This window comes from Vombatus ursinus, unplaced genomic scaffold (assembly GCF_900497805.2).
Source record: "Vombatus ursinus unplaced genomic scaffold, bare-nosed wombat genome assembly UNPS02014770.1, whole genome shotgun sequence".
NCBI lineage: Eukaryota > Metazoa > Chordata > Mammalia > Diprotodontia > Vombatidae > Vombatus > Vombatus ursinus.
The window spans coordinates 35673084-35697270 of record NW_020954548.1 but is presented as its reverse complement, the minus strand read 5'-3'; the positions used below and the strand labels follow the sequence as shown (position 1 = coordinate 35697270).

The following is a 24187-nucleotide window of genomic DNA, read 5'->3' as shown; positions in this document are numbered from 1 at the left end:
TCTGTCTTTCTGTCTCTCTGTCTCTCTGTCTGTCTCTCTCACACACACATACACACACACCCACACACAACTCGGTGTGCTAATTCTGGCTTTATTCACAAAAGAAAAAAATATTAATTGAGACATAAAAAGATACAAGTAACTGAAAGTGCATAGAAAGAAATTTCTGCATCATAAACTGGGTGGCTACCCAGTTTATTAATCTCTCTTAATATATCTCAAGCCCCAGGAATCAAGTCCTCTACCCTCCGTATTTCTCCAAGTTTCCAGAGCTCTACCCTCAGGCTCCTCCTTGACCCAAACCAAAAATGGCCTCTTCCTGCTTAGTGAATGTTATGGGTTGGCCTACCAAGGTGCCCTGCACCAGAGCCCATTTGTCAATGTTCCAACCCCAAGCTAGACCTCAGCCAGTCAGGGTGTTTGCTCCACACATCCCCACATAACCAAAATCAGAGGACCCATCATTCAGATGAAACAGCAGTTTTCAAACTTTTTGGTCTCAGGACCCCTTTACAACTCTTAAATATTATTGGGAACCCTCCCAAAGAGCTTCTGTTTATGTGGGTAATATCCATTGATATTTGCTATATTAGAAATTAAGCCATGTTAGTATTATTCTGAAAAGAGTTTTGATCTTGAGGACCACACTTTGAGAACTTCTGAGATAAGAGAAAGAAAAGGGAACATCATATCCAAAGAATCAGACAGTCATGCAGTCATTCCATCAGCTCAAAGCATCCACAGTTTATAGATTATAGATAATAGTTCTTTGATAATAATTTATAAACTACAACCTCCTACGGGCCACCCCAAAGTAAGACTTGAACTAGAATCTGAGGGTCTTTGCACATCTGACTATGCCTTTGGGCCTCAGATTTCCTGCCGCACAGGACACAAGCCCCTGACCACATTCCTGCATTTAAGACCAAGCTTCAAAGGCAAGATGAGTTCCCTGAATAAAGTCCTTTATCATCCCCAGTTTTTCCTCCCAGGAGAAACAGCTTATTTGCCAAAATGGAAGCATGTGTTTCTCTTGATAAGACCAAAGGTCATATGTATTTCTGAAGGCATTTTTAGGACTCTCGGAATGTTTGTCCACTGGTTTCTCTACACAGAGAAGACAGTTCCTTCTTTTGTCAATAGACTCATATAATCACAAAGTGTTTTCTTAACCCCCATCCCCATGTGCCCATCTTTGTGTTTAGCTGTGCCATGAAAGAGACAAAGAAGATGTAGACCCAAATCCTAGCCATGGAAAGCTTACTGTTTTGGGGAGTCAAAGGGAGAGAAAATCTAGATCCTACCTTCAGGCAGCTCATATTAGAAGGGAGGAAAAGGAGACTTGAGAAGTTCATAGTCAGGGAGAGACAGAAGGAACAGATCTGGGCCCAAAATTTGAAGAGTTTCTCATCAAGGAAAGAGGGAAGACTCTGGGCCCTGCACCTGGGGAGCTCAAAAGCCAGGAAGTGACAAATAAGGAAGTCTGGGCTCCCAGAGGGGCTCACAGTAGTCTAGGAAAGAAGATATACATGTGAGATTTTTAAATATGATTTAGAGGTCACAAAGAGTGGTTCTCATTGTAAGCAAAATCTGATGAGTGCAGTAGAGAAAGAAATCTGTCCAGGCTGGCAGAGATGGTAGGTACATTTTCTTAGTTTCAGTTGACTGAATTACATTCTAGGAAAGAGACATGGCAAGTCCCTTAATGCCAGGGCACTGGACATGTGTTCAGAGGCTCAGACCACTGTCACCCTCTGACTCTGATTAATTGATCCCCCTCAACCCTGGCTCCAACACCCAGCTACATCTTTATTCCCCACCTAACCTCAACCCTAGGCTGAACCCTGACTCCAAACCCTGATCCTATTTCCAAACTGAGCCCTAACCCAACTCTAGTCTAACTCACTAACCCGGCCCAGTCTCAGCCCTACCCCTGGATCCATACTAACTTCTCACATTTTTCATCTCCAGGACCCTTCCTTGCTGCCATGTATATAGGATGGCTTTTGGCATTGTTTGTTTTTTTTTTCCCCTCCATTCCTAGGCTCAGTCACCTCTGTTCACTCCCAACCTATGGAATCCTGTTCAGCCCTACAAGTCCCAGTGGAAAATGCATCGCTCCCAGCCGCGTCTGGGTCCTCCCTTTCCGCCTGTGCTGAGGTTCCAAGGTCCTCACAAAGTACTCCAAGGTCACCAAGCCTGAGTAGGCTGCTCTATAGACAGGTAGGAAGCCAATGGCTATGATTCCCCATCTTCCAGCCACCTGACGTAAGGTTATCAGGTTGTTGAGTTGTTTTGTTTTGTTTTTGCCCTCTTCCTGAAGGAAAAAGATATATAATTATCCACATTCCTTCTATGGGTCCAATATTCCATAAAGTATCTCATCTGATCTCCACAATAGTTCTGGGAGGGAAGGAAGGAGGAAAGAGGCAGAGAAAGAATTATCCCCATTTGACAGATGAGGAAACTTGGTCTCCTGGAGGTTAAGTAGTTTAAGTCTCTTTTGTCTCCAAGGTCTTTTGATTTTATGATTTGCACACTTCTACAGTAGTGAATTAGGGGCAGAGATGGGGCTAGACCCCAGGTTTCTTGTTACCTCCCCCACCTCACCCCCCAATCCAGAGTTATTTGCTTTTCTAGATTCTAAATCTCCCAGACACTAAGTGAATCTGTCCCTAGAACATGTTGTTCATGATCTTCAGAACATGCTACTCATTCCTGCATCTGCCCAGGCCTTTAGTTTTCTCTTGGGGGCTCTGGGCATCTATCTACAAGGTTGAATCCCACATTCTAAGTCAGAGGTTGAGGCAGGCAGCCTTCAGCTGAAGAGCAGGATATGCCCAGCCTAGGGAGACCCCAGTGGTAGTTGACCCTGGAGATGGGGTAACTGCTCCCAGGACCAACTGAAGGGAGCAACTTTGGTAAGTGTGGTTCCCCTTGATTCCTCCAAACAGCTCCAGGAAGATGTCCCCTAACCTGCCCCATCATCTTGTGTTTGACTTCCAGGAAGCCTTGCAGACTGATTCCCTTGAAGGTCAAATTGCAGATTCCAGGGACAACCTTACAGGAGAGCCCAGTGAGAAGACCCAGACAAAGCGGGCCCCATTGGGCAGCCTGGGTGCCTCCCTGATGTGCCTCAGCCCTCTCTCCCTGCCAGGGACGCCACCTCGCTCTCCAGCCTCATCCCCACACTCCCGTCCTGCCAGTGTCCGCACCCGCAAGCACACCTTTGGCCAACGAAGTATTCCCAAGCGGCCCACTGGGCAGAGCAGAGACCCCACCACAGACCCTGAGACCTCAGACCCGGCTGATGAGGAAGTGAGTCACATCAACAGCTCAGCCCGGGTGTGGAGGCCCCAGGCGGAGGCCCGCAGCCACTCAGCTTCCACGTTCACTTCCCCAGCCCGAAAGGCTTCTGCTTCCCCTAGTGATGGCCATATGGGAGGCAGTGGGCAGGACAAAGACCTGAAGAAGTTCTATAGTGTTGATGCTCAGGGCTTCTTGGACAAACCCGACTGGGCTGATGACCAGCGGCGTCATTCGGTAGATGGGGATAGCATCTATGAGGAGTCCGGGGAGAAAAAGGCCAGGTCATTTGGCCCAGCTGAGGCCGAGCCTGCCCCAGGGGTACGAAGGAAGAAGAAGATGAGTCCCCCTTGTATTTCCATCGATCCTCCCACAGAGGATGAGGGCACCACAGCTCCTCGCCCCCCAGTGTCTGAGAGCAGTGCGACCACTCTGAGGAGGAGGACGCCATCTTGTGAGGCTGCCCCAACCCCCACAGCCTCCCATAGGGACTCTCTGGAGCAGGGAGAGAGTGCGGCAAGTGGGAATGATATGCCCCCCAAAGGGGAGTGGCGAGTCCCAGCCCAGTGCCGTTCAGAGCTCCTAATGGTTCCCAACTTCTCCTTTGAGCTGCCAGATACAGGTTCTCCAAGTGGTAGTCACTTTTTGGACAGTGGCCAGACCATGCCTGCCATCTCCCGGCCAGATGCGGGAGATTGCCCCATTGGGGCAACAACTCCCATGGAACTCCAAAAAACAGAGCATTTCAAATCTTCTGGAGACCCCCCTGAGAAAGGCCAGGAACTCCTCCTCACTGTTCCCCAAAGCCCCCAGAAGAAGTCAGGACCACCCCCCACAACACCCACTACACATGATCGAATAGATGAACCAGTATAGCTTTGGGGATGGGTGTCACTAAGGGCTTTGATGCTCAGATTTAGGTCCATGCCCAGCAGGGGAGGGGGAGAGAAGGGGATGGCAAGAATGCAGCCCCACTCTGGCAGAGCTGGGCTGAGCTGGGATTGCCCAGGGCCCGGGCCCAGGCCGGGGCTATGACCCCGTAGGTTTGCAGGAGGCCAGGCAGTGGGGCCTACCATTGGAGCCGATCCCAGCCAGGGGGCAGGGAGGGCAATGCAAACATTTTTTTCTTTTGGAAACAGTACAGGGAAGTCGCTTTTTTGCCCCCCATAAGCCTCAATCACATTGATTCAGGTTTGGGTTCTTTTTTCTTTTTCCGCCTCTAAACGGCACCTTATTGTGTAGAAATGACACAGTACATGAAAGTGCCCGGGCGACGTGAGCTGTACAGTGTCTGTATATCAGCAGTTCTATAAATAGAAATAATGTATTTGTGAGATAAAAAAAGAAAATGACAAAAAAAATCTGTCTTCATAATGCACATATTTTTATAGAGAATAATCCAAAATGTTGGCCATTAACCTCCTTCCACAGCTAAGTGGTGTTTCCTTGTGTTTAATGTGGGAGTGAATTTCTTTTTCATTTTCTCTTCCTTCCTTTGCCCTTCTCATCCCTTTCTTGTCATCCTCTCAACTTCACCTTGCAGGGGACATTTCTGGGTGTCTCCCTCTCTTCAGTTCAAGAAGCATCATGTCCTCCCTCTGGGGATAACCAAACCACTACTGACTAGGGCAATAATATAGCGTCATCCTTTCCCTCCTTCATCCTTCGCTCCTCTCATCCCCCCCCCACTCCCAAGCAATCTTCCCATAGTATGTGTGACTTTTTGGTGTTTTATTTGACATTTTCTCCTCCTACCAATTCAGGTTAAATGTTGCAATAATCGGAAGAGATGTACTCAACGTTTAGCTTCTTGGGCCCAAGGGCCTTGGAGAAGGTGGAGGGGGGAAGGGAGGGTGTGGGTGTGGGGTGGGAGAGGCAGGGCAAGGAGGAATCGAAATGAATAAATGTTAAATTATTGAAGAAACATATTTTGTTTGCTGCAGTCATAGTAAGTTATTGGCACCAGATGGAAAGGTTGAACGTGTTTGTCCTGGGCCCCATTCTTGGTGAGCTTTTAAGCTGACCACCAGGTTCTCTTCAACCACCAGGGCAGGGTAAGGGTAATGCTACTGCTGATTCTCCTCTACTCTTCCCACCCCCATCCCCCACACAAACTGTCTCTCCTCCCTACCTCATTTCCCCTCTTCAGTATTGGGGGGCGGAGGGGGAGGGTGATACCCAAGAAGGACCACAGGTGTGCATGCATGTGTGCATTGGTGAGTAGCATAGGGCCTCTATGAAGCTTCTAGTTGACCTTAGCTCTTGTGTGCCCTAGTCCTGCTGTGTCTCCGCCCCTTAGAGAAATTTCTCACTTCCCATTCTAGCCCTCTCCATATAATGGTTCCATCAATAAAAAGTTGTTGTTCTATGAAGAAGAAAAAAAAAGAAAAAGAACCTAATCATAATGATGACAAACACAATGATAATCCACCTGGCATTATGGTATTCTTTGCAATCAGCCATCAGCTGCCAATAATCCCCAGATGCCTCATATTCATGCATTCACCTTGTACCGTCTGTTATTGATGCATTCATTAAGCAAAACGAGAAAAATGTATCTTGTTTCACATGTATTAAACTATATAAACTGGAAGTGTGGACTGAATTTCTAAGTTGAGAGGGTGGGATGTCCTGTGTTCACCTCCAGACCTGGGGGCTAGCCTTAAAATGGTGGTTCCATCCCTTTGCTTTGCCCCCAATCTACATGTTGAATCTAAGAAAAGTTGAATTTTTCATTCATTCACTCATCAGTTCATTCAATCAGCAAACATGTATAGAGTCCCATAAGGAATAATGGCAACATTGTATAGTGGAAAGTTAGCCAACAGGCATTTATTAAGCACCTGCTATGTGCTGGGGATACAAAAGCAAAAGGCAATCCATAAATCTAGAATCAGATGACCTAAGTTCAAATCCTAACTCTTCCATTCACTATCTGTATGACTTTGAATGTCACTTCTCTGGGCCTTGGTTTCCTCATTTGTAAAATAAAGTTGGATTAAATGCCCTCTAAGGTTCCTTCGAGCTCTGAATCTATGATCCTGTGGTCCCTTCCCCACTGTACCCCCCCACCCCCAAAGCATTAACATTTGTCCAATTTTAGGAGGTAGAAAGGGACAACAGAAAGAGGAATAACCAGATGACTTGGCAAGGGAAAGACCCTCCTCAGACTTCTGAGCTTTACCTGGTATATCCTGGGAGTTCTCACTCATGGCTCTGGCTTCTCCCCTAAGATGTGGCTTTTGAAAGGCAGGCCAGACAAAGAGTCTGAGCAGTGATGAGACTCGGACCCGACAGCAGCTAACCATTTTCACAATCAAGACTCAAGTCCACTTGAAGGGATAAAATGTTCAGCCAGTTTGCAGTTTCTCACTAGCCTTTACTAATTTTGAGGCTCAAATGGGAGAAGGGGAGGTGCCCCATGATAGGAAACAGGAAAAATAAATGTCCAGGGGCACCACGTATACTCGGAAGCATGAGTGGAGTAGAGAAAGAATTAGATGGGGTGTTGAAACCTTGACTCTCCCAGAACTAGTATCCTGGCACTTCCAGCAGTTCATTCTCATACCACTTTGCCTGACATCTCCCTTGCTTTTATCTTATTCTCTCTCAAATCATAGTTCTTTATGTAGATCATTAGATGATAGATTGATAGATAGAGTATGTATGTATATACACATATATACATGTGTATATATATATATTTTTTTTTCCTTCCTCAGACTCCTCAGATTTTCCTTCCTTAGATTTCCTTCATTAGTTTAGATTATAAGCCCCTTACACAAAAGATCTATTATATCTACCTTTGTATCAATGCCTAGTAAGAATATTGCTCAAAGTAGGTGCACAATAAATGTTTGTTGAGTTTAATTGAATTCAGCCCCTTACATGGGTAAAGAATTTTGATATCCATTATCTCGTAAATGTAAACTGCTACTTATTCAAGCACAGAATGGGAGAGATAAGGCTAGATCATAATTCATGTATGAAGAGCCTGGGATTTTTATTGGCCAAAAGCTAAATGTTATTCAACAGTGTGACATAATGGCTAAGAAAGCTCAACTGATCTTGGACCACATCAAACAAGATCTAATGTTCCGAGGTGGGAAGGTGAGAGCCCCACTGTCTTTTGCCCTGGTAAAACTATATCTGGTGTATTTATTATGTTCAATGTGGGGCTTCTCATTTTAGGAGGGTCTTTGACAAGGTGGCATGTGTCCAGAGGAGGGCAATTAGGATGGTAAGAGAACTCAAAACTGTCATAAGAGAATCATTTGAAGAAGCTGGGGATCTTTAGCCTGAAAAAGAAGACTTAGGAAGAATGTCATCAGATTGCAAGTATTTAAAGGACTATGGAAGGGGAAGCAGACTTGTTTACTTGGCACTAGAGAGAAACCTAAGACCATGAGTGGAGGTTACAGGAATCATACTTAGATTTAACCTAATCAACACTTTCCTAACAATTAGAATGGAATAGATTATTTTAGAAGTAGAGAGTTCCCCATCCTTAGCAGTATTCAAGCAGAGACTTGACCATTTGTCTGGGGTATATAGAGCAGATTCATCCTTCATGTAGAAGTTAGACGAGACTTCTGAGATTCTGGTTCCATCCTGAAATCTTCATGTGAGATCAGTATGGCTGGTATTCTCTTGCTTTACGATGATAAAATTAAGATCTAGAATTAAGTGATGTGACTTGCAGAAGGTTATATAGTTACAGACATTCTTTTTTGTTCCATGAACTAGCTATTGACCATAACCACACATTAACTCCTTCTTCTCTGGAGGAAAAAAATATGGATAAAGAAAAGAATAAGAAGTTCCCAGCATTCCAGCAAAATAGCAAGAGGTGAGAACAGAACAAGGTCCTTCTGGACCCCGAGCAAGAAAAGCACCAGGCCAACCTGCCTCTGTCCATTCTCCTTCCTTGTACTTTCTTCCTATCAAGCTCTGGTTTCTAGCACATGCAACCAGCTGGTCCTATTCCCTTTTCCTTTGTGCCTATGTCTCTTACTAAGAACCTGCCCAAATACCAATTTCCCCATCTCTGGTAGACTCTTAATAGGTGAGCAGCAGGTTTCTCTGTCTCTGATGAAATTTCTATCTGCTCTTCAGATAGACCTATTACTTAGACCTATTACTATCAAGTGGAATCACAGAAGGTTAGAGCTACAAAAACTATCAGGGTTATATAGACCAACCTCTTGTTTTTACAAAGGAAATTGAGGTCCAGAGATTAACTCAAAGTCACAGTTAGTAAGTGACAAACAAAAATGGAACCCACATCTTCTAATTCCCAAGTCTGTGTTATAAGGCCTCTTTCCTCTTCTGCTCCTCTCAAGAAGCTCACACAACTTGAACACTAAAGTCCCAACACCAATCACCTAATCTCTCATGGGAAAGGAGTCACCCAGGGTCAGTCTCAGAGGGAACATTGAGCTATTACAAAGATGTCTTGGCTCTCAGACTGGCCCTAGATGGCTTCATTCACCAGTCATCAAATTTCCAAGGATTCAGAAAGTGAGTATTTTCTTAGCAACTGGGGAAGTAAGTAATGGCTTTACATGAGAAGTGTGGTGCTTAACAAGTATGTTCCTGGTATTATATATGGTAACAGGCAATGTCCAAGGAATGCTTCAGATGGTTCCATCTAATGCAGATAGTGCCCCATGAGGACAAAGCCATTAGGCCATCACAAATATTCCAGAATGGAAATTGATGCCAAAGAGTAAGAAAGAATCTAGATTCTAGTGGAATCTCCAGAGGGACTGTCAATGACTTGGAGACAGAGATGGCGTGCTCATCAAATGATAAGAAACTGGGAGGCAGAGCTAATCCTAGAGAAGCAGAAATAATATATTGGATGACAGAATCAAGATTCAAAATTTTAATAGGTTAGAATATAGGACCAAATCTAATAAGGTAAAATTTAATAGGGGTAAATGTTAAGGCCTGTAGTTGGGTTCAAAAAAATCAATTGTACTTTGTACAGGATGGGAAAGATGTGAACTGACAAAAGTTCATGTGAGAAGGACCTAGGGACTTTAGCAGTTGACAAGCTAAATGTGAGTTAGCAGTGTGATGCGGCAGCCAAAAAAACCTAATGGAAACTTAGATGACACTCACTGATATATAGTATGTAGAGAGAAAGAGACCATAGTCCCATTGTGCTCTGCCCTGATGAGACCACGTCTGCATCATTATGCCCAAAGGCCAGGAGAATGGTTACAAATAACATACAAGTTGGAGTTTCTTCTGAAAAATAGATCTTTGTTGACATATTTTTTACATTGCTTAAATTTCTACATTTCCCCTGTATCCCTTCCCCTGCTCCTTCCCAGAGAACCATGTTTTATAATAATTTTTTTCCCTAAGAGGAAGAGGAAAAAAAATTCAACAAAACAAATCAATGCACCAAAAAAATGACCACACCATGGACCTCCACTCCTTTGTCTTCTTGTCTCTTTTAGGGAGCCATGATTGGTCTTTATTATTTCAACATTCAGTTTTGGTTCCTTTGTGGTGGTTGTTCTTTCTATTTGTGTCTGGTGAGTAGGTTGTTTCCCTGGCTCTACTTACTTCACTTTGCATTATTTTATACATCTTTCCATGATTTTCTATGTTCTCCATTTTCATCATGTTTTACAGTAAAATAATATCCCATTACATTCATTTACTACACAGTCATTCTGCAACTTAAGGGAATTTGTTGTTGTTCACCCGGTCGTTCTATTCATGTCAGACTAACCCCATTTGGGGTTTTCTCAGCAAAGATACTGGAGTGGTTCACCATTTCCTTTTCCAGCTCATTTTACACAGGGGAAAACTGAAGCAAACAGGGGTAAGTGACTTGCCCCGGGTCCCTCAGCTGGTAAGTATCCGAAACCAGATCTGAACTCAGATCTTCCTGATTCCATGTATGGCACTCTATCCACTGAGCCACATAGCTGCCCTATTTTGTTTCTAATTCTTTGCACCACAAAAAGTGCAACTATAAATATTTTGGTGGACAAGGACCCTTTCTTTTTATCAATGTCCACCTTGAACTACATACCTAGCAGTGGTATCTTTGGGTCAAAGGACATGTATATTTTAGTCATACATATAGTATGCATGTTCCAATGTATATTACAATCCTGTTCATGGAAGACCCGCCTCTGGTCTGTCTCAGGAAGGTCTAGCTCCTAACCATTTCTTATTCAATATCAGCTCTTCCTCCAACTTGCACCTTATTGATGGGGAGCTAATTAGAACAAAGAGTCTAGGAGTCTAGGAAAGCAAAACTAGATGAATAAACCTGGGCCTTTCCCTTGGGGAACTTATAATATGGCTGGAAAGAAGGGGAAAGAACCACCTTGGACCCTCTCTAAAACCCAAGATAAGGCTAGCTCCGTCCCTGACATTGGCTGTAAGATGGAGGTTGGGGGAGGGGGGGCCAGAGTGTAGGTAAAGCCAATCAGAGTTATGAATTCCACTCCTTCTCCTGTAATAGAGGGAGCCTGAAACCTTTTCTCAGTTTTCACGGACTCTGCACTCCTCACCAATATACATTCTAACATTTTCTCAATGTGGTTAGTGGGAAGAGCCTATCTATCTATTTTATTTTATGCATTTAAAAACATTATTCTGAGAAAGGATCCATAGGTTTCACCAGACTGTCAAAAGGGTCCATGAGCTAGAAAAGTCAAGTCAAGTAGCCCTCATGTGTGAACTCATGCAAAATAAAGTCAGCAAACCCAAGAAAACAATATATACAATGACTATAAAAATGGAAGTGGAAAGACCAACAACACAGGTAAGAAGGGACCAGGTTATACAAAGTTTAAAAGTCAAACAGACAATTTTACATTTGATCCTGGAGGCAATAGGGAACCTATGGAGTTTAATGATTAGGGGAGTGACATGGTCAGACCTGTGATTTAGGAAGATCATTTTAATAGCTCAGTGGAGGATGGAATGGAATGGGGAAAGAGTCAAAGCAGAGAGGCCAACTGGAAGGCTAGTGCAGTAGTCTAGATGTGAGGTGATGAGGGTCCACATCAGGGTGGTGGTGGTGTCAGAGTTCAGAAAGAGGAAGGAGGTACGTATGATGGATTGGATATGGGGCAGCCCCATCAGGCCCAGATAAATCATCAGGCCCAGATAAATTAGATCCCAGGGTATTGAAAGGACTAGTGGATGTAATTACCAAGCTCCTGTCAGCACTCTATGTTTGAGGATTGAAGAGATGTTACAGGACTAAAAAAGTATAAATATCTCTTTTTTTAAGAGAATGTCATTTGAAAGCTGTAGGCCAACAAATCTTGATTTTGATTCCCAATGAAGTTTTTTAATGTAGTATTGAAGCTGATGAGCATGATAGAGCACAGCTGTAAACCCTGTGACAAAGGAAGCAGAGGCTAGGGGATCACTAAAGCTCAGGAGACCTGAGCTGCAATGGGCTAAGCTACTCGGGTGTCCACAGTAAATCAGGCACCAATATTATCCTCCAGGATCAAGGGGGCATCAGGCTGCCTAAATGGGGCAAGATGGCCCCCTTCAGAAGTGGAACAGGTCAAAGCTCCTGCATTGATTGATAAAGGGATTGGGCCTACAAGTAGCCACTGTACTTCTAGCCTGGTCAAGATAGGGAGATCCAATCCCCAAAAAGAATTAATAATAATTTTTAAAAGGAATTTTTTAAAGCACTAAAGGTATCATTAGAGAACATCTCAGAAAGGTAGCAGGAATCACAAATAGCCAGCATTGTTTCATCAAGAAAAGATCAATTTATTCTCTTTTTTTGGCAGAATTACTAGACTTGTTGGTAGACTAGAGAAATACTGTAGAAATAATCTACCTAGATCTTATCAAAGCATTTGACAAAACTTGTTGACGGGGTGAACATGTCCATGGGCTACATGATGGTATAATTAGGTTGCTTCAAAATTGGTTGAATGACAAGCTGCAAAGAGAAGACATGAATGGCTCAACATCAAGAACATCTCTAGTGGACACCCCAGAAAATCTATGCTTACTCTGTGCCACTTAATGCCTTTAGCAATGATTTGAATAAAGGGAGAGTGGCATTCTCAGCAATTCTGCAGATGACACAAAGCTGAGAGGGAGAGTCAGAAATGTGAATGACAGTCAGGGTCCAAAATGATCTTGACCATTGACTCAAAAGTAGTTTAATTGGGATCATTGTGGAGTCTCTTGTGAATTCAAAAAATTAGTTCCCAAAGGCAAGATGAGGAAGGCATGCTTAGACAGAAGTTGATTTGACCAATTGATTGATTAATCTTGAAAACATCTGGGGATTTTAGAGGGCCGCAAGCTCAATTTGAGTCAACTATTGGGTATGGCAACTGAAAAAGTTAATACAAATTGAAGCAGAATGGAGAGAAGCAGGATATCCAAGACCAGGTCAGTGATGGCACCACCATATGCTGGCCTGCTCAATGTAGGGGGCCACATTTCAGGAGGACCTTGACAAATTGAAGACAAGTTGAGGGAAGCAACAAGGAAGATGAAGGGCCTCAAGATCAGGGCATATGAAGATAAGGTGAAGGAGCTAAGGATGTTTAACACTGAGAAAAGAAGATTTAGAGAGAACAAGAGGAAACTGGATAATACAATGGATAGAGTTCTTGGCCAGAAGTCAGGAAGACCAAATCCAGCTTATACACTAGCTATGTGACCTTGAGCAAATAAATCACTTAACCTCTGTTTCCTCAACTATTAAAAAGTGTGGATAATAATAGAACCTACTTCCCAGGCCCGTTATTGTGACATAATCAAATGACATAATATTTGTAATGCACTTAGCACAGTGCCTGGCACATAGTAGACACTTAGGAAGGTAGGTTTCCTTCCTTTCTATCTTCAAGTATTTGAAAGGTGGTGATTGGAAGAGAGATTCTATCATTCTGTCCATCTCTAAACAGGTCTATGCATCGAGCCCTGGTTTCTACTGTGTTCTTATCCCATATCATATTTCAAATTAGATATTTCATAAGTATTTCAAATTCAACTTTTCCAAAATGGAACTCATTGTCTTTCTTCCCAAACCCACCCTCTTCAGAACTTCCCTATTACCATCTAGAGCACCACCATCATCTTCACAATGTCCCAGTTTCAAAGCTTTAGTGTCATTTACATCACCTCACAATTACTCACTCCATATATCTACTCATTTGTCCAACTTTGCCATTACTACCTCCACAACAAACATCACTCACATCTGTCCTTTTCTTTCTACCCACAACAGCCATCACTCTAGTGCAGGACTTCATTACCTCCTGCCTTACAATTAAGAACCTATTGCAGGGGCAGCTAGGCGGCACAGTAAATAGACCACCGGCCCTGGAGTCAGGAGGACCTGAGTTCAAATCTGGCCTCAGACACATAACATTTACTAGCTGTATGACTCTGGGCAATTCATTTAACCCCAATTGCCTTGTAAAAAGCAATAGCACCAGAATATGGTGGTACTATCACCTCCCAGATCTTAGATGTCATGCTTGTCTTCAATTTGCATTAAGTTTTTCAGCTGCCCTATCCAACAGTTGACTCAAACTGAGCTTACAGTCCTCTAAAACTCCCAGATCTTTTCAAAATTAATCAATCAGTCAAATAAAGTCTGTCTAACCATGCCTTCTTTATCTTGCCTTTCGGAACTGATTTTTAAGAAGCTATTGTAATAGTTTCTGACTTGGTCTCCCTGTCCACTCCAGTACATTCTCCACACAGCTGCCAAAGTGCTTTTCCTTAAGCATAGATCTGACCATCTCACCACCCTGCTCAATAAACTCTGGTGGGGAGGGGTGGGAGGAAATAAGCCTTTATATAGCACCTACTATGTGCTAGGCACTGTGCATATTTATGAATATTTCATTTGATCGGTACAACATCTCTGTGAGGCAAGTGTTATTATTATCCTCATTTTACAGTTGAGAAAACTGAGGCAGACAGAGGTAAAGTGACTTGCCCAAGGCCACACAGCTAGTAAGTGTCTGAGGCCGGATTTGAACTCAAGTCTTTTGGACTCCAGTCCCTGAGTTCAAATCTAACCTCAGACACTAGCTGTGAGTCCTTGGGCAAGTCACTTTAAACCTTTGTCTTCCTCGGTTTTCTCAACTGTAAAATGGAAATAATAATAGCACCTGCCTCCCACAGTTGTTGTGAGGACTAAATAAGATAATATCTGTAAAATACCTAGCACGTAGAAGGCACTTGTTTCCTTCCATCCTTTCACTTGTTCCAGTGATATAGAGAGGCTTCTAATGATATAGAAAGGCTCAAGAACAGGTTGAATTAGGTAACCTCTAAGGTCCTTTCTCCCTTCCAACTCAGTGATTATCTACATAATAGAGAAGGTGCAAACCCCAACTTTACTCTGGAGGGATCAAGCATAATTCTCAGGGGTCTCACAGTCTAGAGAAAGACTGAGAAGGAATGGACCTAGGGTTTGCAGCTGCTCATAGCCAAGGACACACTACCATTATTGAGGCATCTTCAAGAGGAGGGGTTAAGAAAACTCCATCCTTCAGGCTCCCTGTGTCTCTGCCAACATCTGCCATAACTTAGCAGAAAACAGTACAGTACTGCAGGAAAAAAAGCCCGAAAAAGGAGAGGGGTGGGCCAAATTCAAGTCCTGGCCCTCCTGTAAATCCCACTGGGTGGTCTTGGCTAAGGAAGATGAACCCTCTGTCCATCAGTTTTTCCTTCTGTAAAATGAAGAGATTGAATTAAGTGATTTCTAGGTTCTCTTCCAGTTCTGATATCCTAATTTGCTTTCATTTTTAAAAATTAACAAGCATTTCAGACTGCTCAGTCCAATACAATCCATAGCAAGGAGATAGAGTGTGAGGTGCAAGTCTTTGGTCATAGATTTTGGAAGGGACCTTAGTGCACCTCAAGAGGACTTTAAACCCCCTCATTTTATGGAGGAGAAAACTGAAGGCCAGACAGCTAAAGACACTTGGTTGCACAGGTAGTCACTGCCTGAAGCAGAATTCCAACCAAGTCTTACTGGTCCTCTATCTCCACTGTCCTGATGTGTATCTTGCCACTGGACCCAAATGGTTCCCAAGGAGAGAGTGAGACTGGCAACTTTGCACAGCCCTGTCTCACTTTAATGCAATTCACTTGAAAGTCAAGACATCACTTTCCTAATGTCATTGGTCTTCTTCAAGAGTGAAGGACAAAAGGGGCAGCTAAGTGGCACAGTGGATAGAGCACCGGCCCTGAAGTCAGGAGAACCTGAGTTCAAATCCGGCCTCAGACCAAACACTTGACATGTACTAGCTGTGTGACTTTGGGCAAGTCACTTAACCCCAATTGCCTACCAAAAAAAAAAAGATTGAAGGAGAAAGGACAGCTAGGTGGCACAGTAGATAGAGCATCAGCCCTGAAGTCAAGAGAACCTGAGTTCAAATCTGGCCTCAGACTAAACACTTGACACTTACTAGCTGCGTAACTCTGGGCAAGTCATTTAACCCCAACTGCCTAAAAAAAAAGAGAATGAAGGACAAGCAACAATATGTGAGTAGTAGTAACTGCCCCAGTGGAGACCCAACTGACCAGTTCCAATTGAGCAATGCTACTTCTTTCTTCCTTCCTTCCTTCCTTCCTTCCTTCCTTCCTTCCTCTCCCTTCTTTTCCTCCTCCCCCTCTGTCCACATAAGGAATCATACCCTTTCCTGTGGTTGCTCTGCTCAAAGGAATATAAGTTTTGATCATTGAAACCTCACAAAATATCTTGGGGTTTAGGGGATGATTTCTTTTTTTCTTTTCCCTACTTATTTATTTTTTCATTAAAAAAAGTTGGATAATTAACTTCTTTGCTCCATGTAGTTTCATTTATGATTTCTTGAAATGCAGCACTGGAAAACCAGGCTTTGATGAAGGCTTTTGGGATTCAAGTGGAGCTGCTCAGTTTGATGAGTTCCTCTCATTCCTTTGATGAGATAATGGGGCTTTGACTTTTGCCAGAAAGGGACATCTCCCACAAAGCTAGAAATGCACCACGGAAAACACATGCACTCACTCACCCATTGCTGAAAGAATACAGTGCATGGCACTAGAAGAATAAAAGCTCACTGTGGCTGGGATGCTAAGGGAAGGCTTCCTGGAGGAGGGGGTCAGGGGGCCCTTAAGTAAAAGGCCTGAATAATCCACAATTATTCCCTCAGTCTTTGATTGGTGTTGGAGGCTGGAGCTATCATCTGGTCTAACTGCCTGACTTTCATCCAACCCTTTCCAATTCATCCCTCTCAGAAAAGAACCCTATGATCTATGGTCTGCCCCCTTCAAAAAAAAAATCCCACCTCCTGTAACCCTAGAGCAAATGGGAGCTGAGTCATGAAAATTTTAGCTCAATCCCATTTTAGAGGCGTCAGGACTAAAGAAGCCACAAAACTATTCGGAAAAGCATCCTCAGCCTCTCTGTTAAAAAAGACATCTATTTTACCGTGGGCTGCAGTCTCCTCCTGGTGGAGTCAAGCAGAAAAGCAAGGATGGACCCAGAGGTCCACAGCCTCTTCAGTCTCATCCACTAATTTTACAGAGGAGAACTTTGAGGCCCCGAGAATGGACAATCCTTGCCCCAGGTTGCAGATAAAGACAGGGGCATAGCTAGCACTAGGACCAAAGTCTATTGTCTCCCAGACCAAGGGTCTTTCCACTACATGCCCTGAGAAATTGGATCAGATTTGGGCAGTTTCCCCTCTTTGGATTGGAGAAGGGTTTCCTGTGGCCAGGAGGACAGTGTTCACAGTTCTCACCCCCTCCCCAAAAAGTTTCTCCCACTAATGAACTGTCAGGCTATATCAAGCAAAAAATTGTCTCTCTGAATGTTGCCTTGATTAGTCTCAGTAACTTCCTAAACATTTGCCTCTTTGTGGCTGTCCTAGCCAAAGCGAGAGCCAATTCAAAGAAAACATACGGGTTCCAGAGCAGGAAGATTTTGCAGACAGTTTAATGAGATATGCATAACATCATGTAGACCAACCAATTTTCCCTTCTCCTCCCTTGCCCCAAAAATCACTCCCCTGCAAAAAAAAAATTTGCCCCTATGTCCAAGTTGAATGGGCCCACCAAACCACATAATGTCAGAACCAAAACCCCCACAACCTAGTTTACAGAGCAGGAAGCTGGGGACTGCCCCAAGGAAGGGATTTGCATGAAGTCACACATGGAACCAGTGGCAGGGCAGGGAGCTAGAACCTAGGTGTGCTAACTCCCAGCCAAGAGTTCGGGATGTAGGGTGGGTCAGGAGGAATAGGGAAAGATAGAGGAGATTTTGATTGGCTTTACAGTAAATACAGAGCCTGGGGCTAGGAAGGGAGTGAAGAGAAATTGAGCAGAAAGATCACTGAATGTTCTTCTGGATCCAATCCAAATATTTTGAGACGCTTGTGTAGACTCCAGGGTGTGTAGGAATTCCGCCACACTCCTCTACCCAGCTTGCCACCCCAGCCTGAAGCCAAGAGTTTTCAACCTTACAGACAAGAGATCCTCCGGAGTCCCCCTGAAAGACAGAACAGAAGCATCTGGCTTGGCCAAAAAAAAAAAAAAAAAACCCAAACCAGGAGATGCCCAGGGAGAGGGGAATTCTGGAATGCAATCTGGGGACCTGTGAGGAAGCAGTGAGAAGGGAGAAAGAAACTCCCGAGGACCTTTACCTCACAGATGCCATTGTCACTTTTGCCAGCACATATCATGTCCTCAGGAATTATCCTTACAGACTCAGCAACTGTAGAAACCTTGTGGTAAAGCTGGTCACAGTGATGATTGGCCAAAACGGGGACCTGCACTTGCCTCAAGGTGAATGGAGGGAGCAGATTCTCTGTAAAGGGAATCATAGGCTCATAGGGATGTAGACTTATTACTCAAAATAAGCATTAGAGATCATCTAGTCCAGGGGTTCCCGAAGCATGGTCCAGGGACCCTTTCAGAAGATCCTCAAGGTCAAAGCTATTTTCATAATACTACAAAGACATTTTAACTTTAATATGGCAAATATCAGAAGACATAACCTCTAAAAATCTATTTGTGTGGAGTCCTTAATAATTTTGAAGAGTGTGAAGTGACCCTGAGACCAAAAAGTCAGAACTGTTAACTTTAGTGCAACTCTTTCATTTTGCTAAGAAAGAGAGTGAATTGCAGAGAAGGGAAGTGATCTGTCACAGATGACATGGGTCAGAAGTAGCAGAGTTGGCATTTGAACCCAGGAACCCATCCAATATGGTGTTCTATTCACACATATACACATACTGGGCAGTGGTTGGCTACACACAGAGTATAATAACAAGAAACATCCACTAATCTCTACTTTCTGTCAGACCCTTTGCTAGGCTGCAGAGATAGAGACAAAAACAAGATGGCCCCTGCCCTCAAGAAGCTTGAGAAATCCTATCTGATTCCCCCTGCATGACAGTACCGCCCCCCAAAAATTAACTTGTGTATTTATATATGTATGTATGTGTATATATATATATATATTTAATGTACATTTAATACACATGTTGTCTCCCCCATTATATACACATCTACTATTCATGTTTCCTACCTCATTAAAATGTAAGCTTCTTGAAGGCAGGGACAATTTTCACTCAGTCTTTGTATTCTCCAAAGCTTAGTGCAGTGTCTTGCACATAATAAGGGTTTAATAAATGCTTGTTCATTGGTTGATTGATTGACTGGAGATTGCCTCTCCCTGTTAATTGGCTCTCCCCCCAGTGTAGCTGCAGTTGGCGGGTCAGCAGAGATGCTATTCTTTAGAGAAAGCCAACCCACTCAAACCTCCTGGAATGCCCTGAGTGCTCTTGAGAGCACCTCGCCAGACTCTGTGCCTTTTCATGGACTGTCCCCCACGTATAGAACATTCTCCTTCCTTGGTTCCACCTCCTGGCTGCTCTAGCTTCCTTCAAGATTCAGCTCAAATCCTACCTTGTGCAAGAGGTCCGCAAGAGATGTCCCTCCCAAATCCTCACTACTGGTGCTTTCACTCTAAATTACCTCACATTTACCCTGAATATATCTTTGATAGAAACAGTACTTTGCACATTGTCTCCCCTGTTAGAATATGAGTTCCTTCAGGGCCCTGACGATGGGTTTTGCTTTAGTTTTTTGCCTCTTGTTGTATCCCTAGTGCTTAGCACAGTGCCTGGCACATAGGACATGCTTGACAGATGTTCCATTGATTGTCTGATGATTTTTTGTTGATTTCTAATCCTAGTGCCTTTCCTATGGGCTTGCATAGGGTTTGTATTCTTGGAGGTTTATGCCATTGTTTGGATATGAGATGACCAAAACCAACCCACTAAACTTGGGTTCAGCACCAGGGGATCCCAGAATCTTCTAAAACCCGTAAGACCCAAGGCAATTATCTTAGTAAAGAAGGGGGAAAAAATGTCTTTCCCCCAACTTTTCTGCTCCCTTCTTCCTTGGCCTTAGCATTCCCAGTCTTGGCCCTGGACCAGCTCCCAGAAAAGGGAAATCCAAGAAGAACCATCCCTCCTTTAGAGGCTGCTCACCTTGATAATAGATATCCCCCCAGCCGGTCACCCAGCACTCTGTGTTGGAGAAGTTCTGTGAGATGGCAGGAAGCTGTATGGGCTGGACTTGGCTGGAAATCTGGACAGGTTCCTTCAACTTGAGTAGGGCGATATCAGCGCCTTTAGTCTTGGAGGTGAAGCTGGAGTGGACCACGATCTTGGACAGGGGCCGCAAGTCGTCTTCATAGTATAGATGTTGCTCCCTTAGTTGGACCTTGTAGTTTGAAGGCTCCTCTCGCATACTGGGGGAAGCAGGAGAAGAACATTCCATAGGGATACCTGGGGCTGGGGTTGCAGAGCTCTGGCTGAGTACAGCAGCCTCAGGACACAACCCTAGTCCTTGGTCCCAAGCCGACAGTAGCTCCCAAGCATGGAAATGGGGACTTGAGCCTTCTAGGATTTACTCATCATCCCACCTCCTCTCTCCTCTGCAACAAGGGAAAAATACTCCAGTTCCATGGCTCTCTTTCTATGTCTGCTTCTCTCTCTCTCTCTCTCTCTCTCTCTCTCTCTCTCCCTCTCTCTCTCTCTCCCTCTGTCTCCCTCTCCCCCCCCTTTCTCTGTCTGTCTCTCTCTCTTTCCCTCTCTCCTTCTTTCCCTCCTCCCATCTCCATATATATATATATATATATATATATATATGTATTTCCCATTGAATAATAATAACAGTACCATCCAGCAGTATGGAACTCTAAAATAATTTCATTTCTAACACCCAAAAGAAAAACCCAGGACAGAGACTATTATCCCCATTTTACAAGGAAAGTAACTGAGTCTCAGAGAGCAGAAACACCTTGCTTTCAATGAGTCAGTAAGAGTCTGGTCTCAAAACCCAGGTCTCCCAAATCCCATCTTACTCCATTCTTATTTCCCAGCCCACCCCACACTGCTTGCATTAACAATGAACCACAAGCAGATGACTGACTTACTCAGGAAAGCAGGATGCTGCAGTCAATATCCACTGGGGATGGATAAGCGAGCCGCCACAGATATGCATCCATAATGCATCTTCTCTCTCATCCTTCTGCTTCCTCAGGCTGACCTGCCATGGCCACTCCTTTTGGGGGGCTTCCTCACCCCCAACAATGCCAGCCCTCGCCCTCCAAGAGACATATGGTGGTGGAAAAAGATTTTGCAGTCCTGTGGACCCAAGCATTTATTTCTCTTCTTCAAACTTTGATTATCAGGTTCAGTGACCACTCCCTTCCATAGCCTCAGATTCTATACTGGGGTCTAGCTCACAGACAGATTTTTACTATAAATAATAACAATAAGTATAATTTGATGTTGTTGCTCAGTTGTGTCTGACTCTTTGTGATGCCATTTGGGGTTTTCTTGGCAAAGATACTGGAGTGGTTTGCCATTCCCTTCTCCAGCTCATTTTACAGATGAGGAAACTGAGACAAACAGGGTTAAGTGACTTGCCCAGGGGCACATAGTTAGTAAGTGTCTGAAGTCAGATTTGAACTCAGGAAGATGAGCATTCCTGACTTTAGACCCAGTGCTCTGTGCACTATGGTGCCACCTAGCTGCTCAACACTAATAATAGATGTATATATTAATGATAGACATTTCCATAAGGTGATGTGGCATATTGGAAAGAGGACTGGCATTTGGAGTCAAGGGAGCTGAGTGGTCTCTCTATCACTCTTTGTGAACCTGGGCATTTAACCTTGTGCCTCTGTTTCTTCATTTACAAAATGAAGGGTTGGACTGCATGGTCTCTAAGGTCTGTCCTTCCAGCTCTTCTCCCATGACCTTAATCCTACAGCACTCTAAGGGCTTGCTATGAAGTTCACAAATGCCCCACCTGACATCAAACGGGTAAGCATTGTTCTTATCCCCATTTTATATATGAGGAAACCAAGGCTGAGAGAGATTAAGTTCTTAGGTCCACACAGCTAGTACCAGAGGCTGCTACCCCATGCTACCACCCAAGAGGACCTCAGGAAGTCCAGTCTACTAGAGACTAAACTCTTTCCCCCTCCCCAGAATTCAACTGTACCATTCTCAAATGTCTCTCATGGGCTACTTACTATCATGATTCTATGTGGTAGTAAGAGACAGAAACAGAGACTTCAAGGAGTAGGTAGAAAGGTAAATGACTCACCTTGGGGCATAGGCAATGAAGTCCCCAGAAGGGGAAGAGTCATGAACAACAGAAACAGCTCCTAGAGGGAGAACAGAGAGAGGAGAGGATGGAAATCATCAAAAGGTGAAGAGAGGGGCACCTGGATTCCAAGGTGATAGATGGAGCAGACATCTTCAGTGTGGCACTTTTCTGGGTATAGCAGGGGAGCTATGGGCTGCCAGAGGCCAGGAAGGGAGCAGTATCCTTACCATGGCCAGTTTCTTCTGCTCTCTCTTCCGCCTTAGTCAGCACCCTACTTATCCTCCAAAATCAGGAAATAGAAAAAGAAAGGGAGTCCAGCCCTCCTCTAGGGGTGGGGATGAGGAAAGAAGGAAGGAGGAAGCATACATTATTACCTTGGCAGTATACTTTCTAGGGATGTACACATTGATAATAAGGTTGATGAATGCATTGTCAAAGCTAGCTCAGTGTTTGGGAGGCTCCGAAGGAAATATAGGAGAGAAGAGGGATTAAGATGACCACCAGACTGAAGACCTACAGAGCAGTTGTGCTGACCTCATTGGGGTATGCTTGTGAAACCTGGACAGTATACCAGCACCATGCCAGTAAAGCATTGCTTCCATTTGAATTGTTTTAGGAAGATTCGGAAGATCACCTGGCAGTATAAGATACCAGACACTGAGGTCCTTTCTTAAACTAAACTGCCAAGCATTCAAACTCTACTGCAGAGAGCTCAGCTCTGATGGGCTGGTCACACTGTTGGAATGCCAAATGTATACTTGCTAAAAGACTATTTTATGGAGAATTCACACAAGGCGAGCACTCACGTGGTGGTCAGAAGAAGTGATATAAGCACACTCTCAAGGTCTCTCTGAAGAATTTTGGAAATGATTGCATGACATGGGAGACACTGGCACAGGACTGCCCAGCATGGCACACCTTCATCAGAGAAGGTATTATGCTCTATGAGCAAAGCAAAATTGAAGTAGCTCAAAAGAAATGCAAGATGCACAGATTTAGAGAATCCCCCCAAATGTTCACATATACTCTTGTGCCTGCCCTGTGATAGAGCATTCTTGGATTGGTCTGATCAGCTACAGTCAGACACAACGTAACTTGACTCTAACGTAATAATGTCATTTTGGTTCTCTTCAGGAATAAAGGACCGCAACGAGCCAACTAACAAACGTGTGCTCAGAGGTTAAGTCTTTCCCCCCATTCCCTGGGTTCTGAAAGGTAGGGAGGGACCTATGACTGATCATAACAGGAACAAGGACATTTGGGAATGACACAGAGCTCCTTGTTTTTCAAGGCTCAAAAAGAGGCAGTTTAAGAGGTGCAGTGGATGGAGCCCTGGACTGAGAATTAGCAATACTGGAGTTCAAATTCAGCCTTGGACACTAATTAACCACGTGACCCTGAACAAGTCATTTGACATCCCTTTGCCTCAGTTTCCTCATCTGTAAAATGGAGACAATAATAATAGCATCTTCCTTAAGGTTAAAATGAAATATTTGTAAAGTAATACATATAATCATCATTACTACATAATAGAGCACTACATATACTATAATGCTAAAATATAACAGTGCTATATAATATATAATATATAATAATAGCTAATATATACATATACTAACTGTTATTATTCATCATATTGTAATATAATTTCTCCCCATATATAGTGAGTCAGCCTTCAGCAGAGTTTGTGTCTTAGCACCCTACCAGAGCATAAACTCCATTTAGGCAGTGCCTACCACAGCACTCTCTCCATCTGTAGATAGTATTTTAAAATATTGAATGGACTTCCACTTCTGGGAGCCAAGATGGCAGCGTAAAAAGGTAGTCACTCTCACCCTCCCTATCAACCTCTGAAAACCCAGAAAATATCACCCTACAAAAAACCCTGGAACAGCTGAACCAGAAGAAACATGGGGTGCAGCAGCGCAGTAGCCCAGGTAGCTAGAGGGATTAATGGGAAAGGCCCCTCTTACCTTCAGGGAAGGGGAGCAGTATGGAACTGGGAGTCGCCCAGCCAGCTAGTGGAAAGACCCACTTTAGCACACCAGGAGAAGATTCTAGTGCCTTGGCATTCTACAGCAAACGGGTCTCCCAGTGCCTCAGCAAAAATAAGGGAAGCAGCACTACAAAGGGCCCCAGGCAGATAAGCACCCTGCAGCATTCGTCTGAAAGGAGCTGAAGAAAGCAACCTAGAGTTACCCAAAAGTTCCAGTCCTGCTGATTCCAG

At 43.9% G+C, this 24187-nt stretch overlaps 2 protein-coding genes across 2 annotated transcripts in view; one reads left to right on the top strand and one right to left on the bottom strand.

Annotated features, from left to right (window-relative positions):
* CACNA1H (calcium voltage-gated channel subunit alpha1 H) overlaps positions 1-5143 on the top strand; it is a 156069-nt gene extending 150926 nt beyond the window's left edge. Inside the window, exons 32-33 of the mRNA XM_027863001.1 lie at positions 2045-2223; positions 3007-5143. Coding sequence (XP_027718802.1) covers positions 2045-2223; positions 3007-4182 — 1355 coding nt within the window. The 3' untranslated portion in view covers positions 4183-5143. The remainder of the gene's footprint in view (positions 1-2044; positions 2224-3006) is intronic.
* Positions 5144-17248: 12105 nt separating this feature from the next.
* On the bottom strand, positions 17249-22231 carry LOC114043859 (tryptase alpha/beta-1-like). The gene is made up of 6 exons (XM_027863084.1): positions 22188-22231; positions 21958-22018; positions 20777-20987; positions 19827-20089; positions 17973-18136; positions 17249-17818 (listed from the first exon to the last, which is right to left on the bottom strand). The coding sequence occupies exons 1-6, from the start codon at positions 22188-22190 to the stop codon at positions 17660-17662; spliced, it is 861 nt and encodes a 286-aa protein (XP_027718885.1). The 5' UTR covers positions 22191-22231; the 3' UTR covers positions 17249-17659.
* Between the last annotated feature and the right edge of the window lie 1956 nt (positions 22232-24187).

Excerpts from the sequence above, each read along its gene's own strand:
- LOC114043859 (XM_027863084.1), bottom strand. Across the intron at positions 20,988-21,957 it reads TTCATTGCCTATGCCCCAAG|GACTGCAAAATCTTTTTCCA; the intron begins GTGAGTCATTTA and ends TTGGGTCCACAG. Across the intron at positions 20,090-20,776 it reads GCAGCATCCTGCTTTCCTGA|TATGCGAGAGGAGCCTTCAA; the intron begins GTAAGTCAGTCA and ends TGCTTCCCCCAG.